The 9,902-nt window shown below is 43.2% G+C and overlaps 1 protein-coding gene across 1 annotated transcript in view; it reads left to right on the top strand.

Annotated features, from left to right (window-relative positions):
• The window catches only part of GALNT5 (polypeptide N-acetylgalactosaminyltransferase 5), a 32,319-nt gene extending 24,132 nt beyond the window's left edge, over positions 1–8,187 (top strand). The window contains exons 9-10 of the mRNA XM_006020376.2: positions 651–812; positions 6,495–8,187. Coding sequence (XP_006020438.1) covers positions 651–812; positions 6,495–6,635 — 303 coding nt within the window. The 3' untranslated portion in view covers positions 6,636–8,187. The remainder of the gene's footprint in view (positions 1–650; positions 813–6,494) is intronic.
• Positions 8,188–9,902: the final 1,715 nt, after the last annotated feature.

The raw sequence follows: 9,902 nt of genomic DNA, 5'->3' as shown, positions 1-9,902 counted from the left end.
GACCCGCTCTAAGCAACTAGTACTGTCTTTTATGGGCAGTGTTTCTTGATAAACAACACCCTAATAATTACTGATCAATATAGACACAGGTCACCTGCTAGGATTGATGAGGAATAAGCTTACTATGGCAGGGCAATAGCCATTTTCCAATCTTGAGATTCCAGCATCAGCTATTTTATACCAACTGTAGTAGCTAAGTCTCCTGTTTTTGCATTTGTTCTAGAGCTCTCTCCAGCTTCTGAATTCTGCAAAGAGGGATCAACTCACCTATCATTTTCCTTTTATCCCAGTATTCAGTTATATGGGCCACAAAAAGTTTCTTTGATCATTTTGCCACTGTCCTAATATATTGTAAACACAATCATTAAGAAAGCTATTGAGTTGTATCCTGATCTCAGCTACAGCAGTTTGACAGGCATAGCCTCTTACCATCAGAGGCAGAAGGAGCATAATCACTGAAGTTATCTGAAGAATGATCAGATCCTAAATCCTGACTCTTAGCTCTAGATTCACTCAGACCAATATGAAACAATTACAGGAAGTATTGATGAATACTGTTGGATTTAAGAAGTGCAAGACAGAAATACAGGGGGGAAAAAAATCCCACACATCCAAAATGAAATCAGTCTTCAACTGACTTTTCTCCACAGAACCAGAAGTTCAATTATACTTGGCTGAGACTGATTAAACATGGAGATTTCTGCATAGCATCTGTAGATGCAAAAGGAACATTGGGCCTGTACCCTTGCGATAACAGAAACAATAGCTTGAAATGGTTACATAAATCACTGGTCTCCTTTCAAGTAAAGCTCGTAAGTAGAACATTTTGTAAAAAATGTCCCTCACTGTAGTTAAACATGAACTAAAACTAAAGTGAAGGAAAAACAACTGTATGTGCCAAAAATATATAATTTAAATATATAATTTAAATGTTTTGTCAGTTAGAAACTATAGCAAATTCATAGAGATTATGTCTAGATACATACATTTGCATAGTGTTTCTCTCTCTTTGTGGGTTTCTAAAAATGTGAAGGAGAGAAATGGTTCCAAATCTCTTTTCCATAAGACAAATATTACAGCAGAATATTTCAGACATTTTATTCACTTTTGCTAAAACAATTATTGGCCCCAGTAATTTTTTTTTTTTGCAGTGCACATTCAATGCTATTGGACAGCATTGTGATTCTACTCCTGTGGCCACATTACCTCTCAAAGTGGTGTATATCTACATTCTGCCTGCTTCTGCATTGTATCAATCAAAATGATATACAATTAAACCAACCTAGGACAAAAATATATAAGTACATCAATCAAATATTATTTTCTATTCTTTTGGCCCAAACCCTGTGTTCCGGAAAGTGAAAGCTTTGAATTTGTTAGATAACTGTAGGGTTCCTGGTTGTAGCTGTGCTGGTCTAAAGACAGGCAGACAAAGTTCTTTAGGTAAATGTGATATCTTTTAGTAGACCAACTAAATAGTTGGAAAAAAAATCTTTGCAAGCTTTTGGGTATAAAAACCCTTCTTCAGGCAGAGGGGGAGTTTGTTGTGTCTTTGTGTTCTCTCCTGGATAGATGGAAGCCAGCAGCAAAATGCTGTTCTGTGAAAATGTATATGCATGGCAGGGGGGAATCAGAGGCTCTGTGAGACAACAGCTGAAAGAAAGGCGGGGTGGTGGCAGGGGGATGCAGGGATAGAGGGAAGAATTTAGCTAGTAAAATACAGATGGGTTACCTGGGGTTATCAGATGGCAGGCATGTTATAATATGCCATAAAGCCAATGTCTATATTTAGTCCATGATTTTTTGTATCCAGTAGATTTAAAGGTGTTTTGTAGATACCCTCTGAGGGTTAGAACTGAGAGATTGGAGAGAGAGCGGTTACCTTGTGAGAAGTGTGCACTCACAGGTAGTTGTATGTTTTTGTCTTTGATAGATTTTCTGTGTGCATTTATTCTGGTACGCAGTTGTTATTTGGTTTCTCCTTGTGGCAGGCCTCCATGCTGCCATGTGGGGGTTGGATGGCCCTAAGCTGACTTGCCTGCCCAGACTTATGGAAGATGTACTTGGTTCGCTTGAAGATCTTCCTGCTGGCTTGGGCTCCCTTCTGGCATCTTCTGTGGGGATTCTCCTCCCCTACACCCCACCCCTTTCCACTCAGGTGTTAAGATGGATCACAAGCTGCATTTGAGGGTTTGATGTGATCAATTGGCATGCAGCTACATGGTGTCCCATCTGCAGCCACTGGCCATGCAGTGCTATAGTCAGGGTGAAAAGGCTAACACAAATTCAAAATGGCTAACTAAACATCTGTCAGCATGGTTGAGGCAGGGTTCTGGCGCCCTGCACTGAGCTGCTCACTCCTGAGTGTTGGAGTTTTGGTGGGTTCTGACTTCACCCCCCTTTTTCCTCCTTCCTCTGGTATCCATCATTGAAAGGGGCTCTCCGCTGACACACTTTGTGCACGGGTCCTGACTATGGGGCTGCTGGGGGTCTGTGATATACCCAGGGACTCCATGCTGCCCTGGGGCCAGATCCCAGCCAGCCACTCACCCTGGCTTGTCCCTGGCCCTGCAGGCCAAGGCTGGCTTCCCCAACTTATGGGATGATCATGGCATTGGCAGCGATGGTGGTGGTGTTCGCGTTGGCAGCAGCAGTGGTGATGTTGGCGGCAGCTGCAGCAGCAGCTACATCAGTGGCAGCACTAGCTGCATTGGCAGTGGCAGCAGCAGCAGCAAGCCTCTGGTGCCGTGTAATGCTATGTAATTCATGCTGATTTTTTTTGTTTTTTGTACCGCAGCAATTCTTTACCTGGTATCCAGATGACTCTTTCAAAAGTATGATCTCTCTCTCTGGAGGAGTGTCCTTGTTGGGTGAAAACCTTTTTGAGATTTGCAAGGTGTTGATCATCAGTATTCTCCTCAGTGCAAATTTGGTGGCATTAGAGGCCTTGGCTATATATTATGGCTTTCTTGGTATGTTTAGGGTGATTGCTGGTTCTGTGTTGATATGTATGTTGGTCCATGGGTTTCTTGTATATGGTGGTTTGTATTTTATGATTCTGGACATTAAACATAGTGTCTGAAAAAGAAATGTTGGTGCTGGAGTATTTAAGAGAGAGTCTGATGGAGGGGTGATGGTTATTGAACTTGTGATGGAAATTAGAGACTGCAGGTTTTCTGTCCAAATGATGAAGATGTCATCTATACAACTTAGATACAGCATGGGTTTGATGGTGCAGTTCTTGAGGAATTCTTGTTCCAGGTGGGCCATGAAAAGGTTGGCATATTGTGGGGCCATTTTGGTGTCCATAGTTGTGCTCATGGTCTGGAGGAAGTATTGGTTGTTAAAACAGAAGTTGTTATGTGTGAGGATGAAGTGTATAAGTTCAGTAATATCTTTGAGTCTGAATTGTAATCTTGCTCTTTTAAATATGAAAGGCAGGCTTACATGCCATTCTGGTGTGGGATGTTGATATATAAGCTGGTAACATCCACAGGGGCTAGGAGGGTATTGCTGGGAAGGTGGTCTATGTTTTTAAGTTTCAGGAGAAAGTCTGTTGTGTCTTGAACAAAACTTGGTCTTTGCATGACAAGAGATTTTTTAATGGATTCAATGAAACCTGGTATTTCCTCAGTGAGGGTTCCATGGTTGGATACTATAGGTCTTCCTGGGTTCCCTTGTTTGTGGATTTTAGGGAGTGTGTAAAATGTAGAACATCACCACCACCACCACCACCACAATAACTAAACCCAACAGAACTATCACTATTCCTAGATCTTATACCTGCACCCCCAGAAATGTACTATATCTCATCCAGTGCACTAAAGGCCCAGACGGAAAAATATGTAGGAGAAACCAAACAACTACATACCAGAATGAATCCATCAAAGACAAAAATACACAACTACCTGTGGGAGCACACTTCTCACAAGATAACTACTCTCTCACCAATTTCTCAGTTCTAATCCTCAAAGAGAATTTACAAAACACCTTTTGTAGACAATCCCATGAACTTCATTTCATAAATCCACTGGATACAAAAAATCATGGACTAAATATAGACATTGGCTTTATGGCACATTATAACCTGCCTGCCATCTGATATCCCCAGGTAACCTGTCTGCATTCTCCCAGCTACATTCTTTCCTCTTCCCCATCCCCGCCTGCCCCTGCCACCCTTCTCTCATCTATTATCTCACAGGGCCTCTGATCCCTGTCTGCCATGGTTTAGATAACTCTAACAATTTAAGAGTGCCATGAAAAGTTTGAAATGATTTACTCCATTTGAAATGGCATCTTTTTAGAAGACTCTTTAATTTTGAGGGAAAAGAGGAGCTATTATGTCATTTGATCAATTCTCATAAGACATTCTGATATTGACAGCCTTCCATTCTGTACTTTTAGCCAAACATAGCATTAAAAAATCACTTCCCCCAAATCTTTGTGAACGTATAGGAACACAATCATCCATTTATGAACACAGAGAGCTCAATAGGTAAATTGACAGTTTTGGATGTTTGGAACTGTTCCAGGCCAGACCTTAAGCCCTAAGCTAGATACATTTGATGGTTTCTGATAGAATAAAGAAAGTTGTGTTTCATTTTAAAAAGCCACAATACCCAATCCAACACAATTTGACACAGACGATTGTACCTGCTCATGACTGAGCTAGTGACAGGCCTGGGTTGTACAATATTCTTTTCTGTGAAGTAAGAGATCAGATTAGTTTTTATGAAAGCACTGGATTTTAAAAACATACTGTACACAGCCTATGAAAGAAAGACAGCCTCAGGCTGTCACTGGCAGTCCCTGCTTTTCAATTACATCCATAAACATTTGTAAACCAAAAACACTTTCTTTTTCTCTAATGAAATATCTTCCTCTCTAAGCCCAGTTGTAACTTCGTTATTTTGAATGAAGAAAAAAGAAAGTTTATCCCAACTTCCTTACATGGAGTAGTGTTAACCATTCCCCTATTGAAGTTGGAAGTTAAGTAGTATTTCTTTGGTTTGACTGCTGAATAAGTAACTAAATATCATGTATTTTTACAGTGGGTCTTAGGTCCAGGGTACTGTGGTTATAACTAATCAGAGCAGCAAAAGAGATGCGTATCATCATCCTGGTTATTTTTGTTTTACAGGCCATCACCAAGGCAGAATGAGATTAAGTGATTTATATAATATTAAGGATTATTATACCCATTATTTGTAGCAGAAATAAAAAACAAGAATGCAACTAGTAGATGCCCATTGAATTTGTACTAAGAATCCAAAAGATAAGTCTTCAGGAGTGTGGGGCAACCTAGGAGGAGAATAAATTTGCAGCCCAACATTACTAAATAATTTGGGAAGTTATGATAAATGCAAGTTCCACAAGTATATATACATATATGTAAAACTGTTCCTGAAAAGGACACCAATTGGTAAAGGCACCTAATCCTGATTATGCCTTTCTGATACGTTTATCACTGCATTAGAAAAAAGGAGCACAGCTGTGGTCCAGCAAGGCTTGTATTCACCTCTACATGGTAATAGCCGAGGACATTCTGAATGGTCAAGTGGCAGTTGATTACAAAAAAGATCAATGTGAGTTTCTGTAAACCAAGGGTTAAAAACCATTCAGACTAGTATTTATTGTTTCATGCAACAAGAAAAGTGAAGAGATAGTCAACTCATGATTAATGATAACCACTGGAACAGTAGTGTCCTTTACTTTCATCCATTGTCATAATGATCATGCCACTTCTACAATGTTCAGTACATTTACCACACACAAAGTCCCATTACCTGTTCACATAAAATCTATCTGTAAGTCAGTATTATTTCACCTAGGTATTAATCAGATTATGCTCTCAGTTGTTAGAGTGTAAAGCAATAAAATTAAAATGTTCCTAGCATTCAACATACTTGTAGCATTGTCATATCAGCAATATGTAGGCAAAGGTAAATGCACATAAGCACAAAAGAATCAGAATATGGCCCCTAATTATTCAAACCCTTCACAATTTCATAATCCAATTTAGCATCCCAACACTTGGACTTAATTATCAAATTACCTAACACATTTTTCATCATAGTGAGTGTGCTTTTACTTCATCAATAAGAAATACCACATATGAAAACCAAGTCTCCTGCCATACGTTATCCTACATTGCAAATGCCATCTGGAGTTATTTCCTTTGAATGATAATTATCATTTGAACAGCAAGAGAACTGATCTTTTAATTTCTAAAGAATTAAGAAGCCATGCAGCACAGAAGGTATCATATAATCCTAGTTCAGCAACAGGTGCAAATTTTGGAGCCCACCCAAAATTCTCTTTAAACCTCTGAAAGAATTGTACATATGCAAAACTGAGTGCAATGTGGGGAATCAAAATCTGCACTATGCAAAACAGATAAATATCATTTCTACTTCCATCGTTTTTCCAGTTTCAACTAATAACAAATACAGCATGAGTCCTGTTACCTACTGTCTTCTCCGTTTTCTCTTCAGATGGATCACATTGTTTTAGAACACCTTCAGCAGCCAACATGTTTGGAAGTGGATCAGTCTCACAAAGCCCTGAGGGTAAATGCTTGTGACTCCTCAAATCCTTATCAAAAGTGGCAGTTTGGAAATTATTATGCTAACTGAAGAGAACATGATCAAACAAGAAACAGAGCGTTCTAATCTTGTGAATTCAAGAATGTCATCTGTAAGACTTGAAACAGCAATTACAAAGTTGGAGGTTCATTTCCCCATGGTAATTGAAATCCATAATTTAAACCGGCATATTGAAAGATGAACATATCAGGCAGCAGTACATCTGGTTTAATGATGTTTAAGACACACAGGCATGTTTTTCACTCACTGGTGGGCATTTTGGGGCAGGCAAAATTAAAGGGGATGTCTTTTTTTCTATAAATAGAAATACATTCTTAAATTCTTCATCTCATCATAAGTAGGCCTAAAACAACTTACTTCAGGAAGAAATGCAACCTATCTGAAAGAGTTGCAGAGCTTGAGCCTTCTAACTGTAAGTACCAAGTGACCTGTTGTTTGGGAGACCCACTTTTATTAGGGTCAATTTTTCTACGAGCCAATAAAATGGGAGCATCATAAGCCTAAAATGTATCCTAAATGCCTGTGTTCAGCCTAATAACAGCAGCTTGTTCCCAACCAAGTAGATTCATTGCTTATGAAAGGTATATGGCTGGACCCATTTTTAAAAATTGGTTTCCTTTGACAAACACCTTTTTTCTAACCACAGGAAGCAAAATCCTTAAATGCCTTAAAAGTTACAGCAAGCTAGATCATGTATGGACTGTACTTATACATAGAAGGAACTTGAATTTGCTACCTTGATTTTTTTCTTCTGCTTCCCAGATGAGGAAGAAAAAGTCTGTTTGAAAAAGCCAGCCTATTTAACCTGTAGGTGGGATTTGCCTCATATATACCTCTACAGCTAACTTTCTGGTCAGTACTGGAGCAGCATCAATACAGTAATGTTTAAAGAAACTCTCCTTCCAACCCTCCTCACAGAAAAGGAAGTTTGCCACAGTAATAAAGCATGAAAATGGTGAGTGGTAAGAAGGTGCTGGTCATTGGGGTGGTGAATCTAAGCGCCCCTACACCAGGAAAACAATTATCAGACCTGCAGTGACTGGCTCTTCACTAACAGTGAATCCAATCTAGCAACAACGCACTGCTGGGCATGATTTCTTTGCCTCCTAGATTGGATATGTTTGAAGCAACAGTGAAACAAGCTGGCAATATCTGAGAAACTTGGAAACTATTTTAATAGCCTGTTCTATTTTCACACTACTCTGAAAAAAATGGAGTCTTTGTTTTGCTTAGTAGAACAAAAGATGTTTTCATGAGCAATCTGAATATGCCCATGCATCTAAGATATTTCATTTTAGTTTTTCATGAAAGTGGTCACTTGTTAAAAGGGTAACAAAAGTGCAGGATTCTGATTAATCTATTGATGAATCTATTGTCTATTGGGAACAGTCGTATTACATTTTTGAGGTAATTTTATTGACTGAATTATACCTGGTCTGTGATGCACACCAGGTATAATTATGTTAGGGTGAATCCTACCCTTCCTTGAAGGAGTTGTGCATTACTGAGAGCAGTGTGCTAGGCTAGGGGCAGACATTACACTGGTTTAAGTGATCAGAAACTGGTTTAAACCTATAACAGAACAGGCATCTAGTGCACATAAACCAGTTTCAAAATCACCAGAACTGGTTTGAGATAAACCTGGTTGAATGCACCATCAGACTTAACTGATTGAGCTCAAAATGATTTGTGCAACATCTGTCCCAGACCCCTTCCTGGTTTAAGTTAAACCAGACTCCTCCAGAATCCCAGCATGCTATCTGGGCTGGGCTGGGCTCTCTGTTCCAGAAAGCAGGGCTGGCCCTGCTTCTCTGCTCTCTAGCCTGAGCAGGGACTGGACATGGCAAGATACCAGTCAGCATGGCCCCATTAAAGCAAAGTGGGCAGGGAGGGGGTTAATTTTTCCCTCCTTCCCCCACTGCAGCCAGGGTCTGTATGTTGACTGGGGAGCAGAGGGGAGGGGGCTGCAGCAGTGGTCTCTGGGGCTGTCAGACCCCGGCTGCAGGGCAGAAGGGATGGAGGGAGGAATTAACCCTTCTCCCTGCCCCCTTCACCTTAATGGGGCCAGGCTGGGATGGCATCTGGCCACATCCCCACTCATGGAGCAGTGAGGGGATGGGGAGGGACATGAACACCCTCAAAATATCAAAGTGCCTAGGAGGGGTTTTATCCCCCCATCCTCCCTTCTCTATTCCACTGGCAGGGACTGCAGCCCTTCAGGCATGGCTCCATTACAGCTAAGGGGGCAAGGAGGGGATTCAGTCCCCGCCCCCCGCCGGGAGACTGGAGCTGGGGTAGAGAAGCCCCCTTCCTCCCTGCCCTCCCCACCGTGGGGTGGGGAGAGCAGCTCTGTAGGGGGCTGCCCACCCCCAAAGGGGGACTCTTCCCCCTGTTCCTCCTCCCCCAAGAGTGGGGGGGTGCACTGTGCAGTGCTGGAGGGGGACTCCTCCTCCTTCCTCTCCTTCCTGCCCCCCACCACTGTGAGGCAGGGAGGGGGGCTCTGTAAGGCTGCCCGGCTCCAGAGGGGGACTCTTCCCCCTTCACCTTTCCCCATCTGGAATTGTGCCTGGGCTCCTGGAACTGCTGCCCGGCCTGGCCCGTCAGATCAGTCCCCTTCCAGACCTCTGGGTTGACATGGCCTCATGGAGGGCTGCCCAGGCCCATGCCGCCCCAGCCTGGGTCAGCCACTGATTGGAGGGGTTGCTGGGCGCCGACCCCGGGGCCCCGCGTACCTGCCGGGACCCCTCAAGATAGCCCCAGCCTGCTTCTCTGCCCCAGAGAGGGGCTCTGTGAGGTGCTGTCTGGCCTGGCCTGGCCCAGCCACACCAGGGCCACCCCCAGGCACTGCAGCTTAGTGACAGCTAGCCAGGCATCTAGCCAGGCAGCAGGCTACCAGGGCCAGTTTGGAGGCACTGTAGGGGCTTGTGGGTCTGCAGTGAGCCCCTGTGGTGGGCAGCTGCTGGGCTCTGGGCCTGCTGGCACTTCTGGGCCAGTCCGGGTAGCCTGCTGCCCTGCCAGCTACCAGCTGTGCATGCTGGGCCGGGCTGTGCTTGCTGACAGGGCTCAGCCTCCCTGTCACCGAGCTGCATCAGCTGAGCTGGCCCTGCCCCCATGGCTTGGCTGGGCCAGGTCAGGCCAGGCAGCGCCACACAGAGACCCCCTCCCTGCCCTGTGGCAGTGGGGGAAAGGGAGGAGGGGGAAAATTTACCCTTTTGGGCCAGGCAGTGCTGTGTGCTGGGATTATTGCTGGCTGTCAAGCAGCCACTGGGGCAGGCAGAGCTCTCCCCTCCTCCTCCT

Source organism: Alligator sinensis, unplaced genomic scaffold (genome assembly GCF_000455745.1).
Source record: "Alligator sinensis unplaced genomic scaffold, ASM45574v1 scaffold389_1, whole genome shotgun sequence".
Classification (NCBI taxonomy): domain Eukaryota; kingdom Metazoa; phylum Chordata; order Crocodylia; family Alligatoridae; genus Alligator; species Alligator sinensis.
Note: the sequence above shows the minus strand (reverse complement) of the source record. Positions and strands in the feature narration are given on the sequence as shown.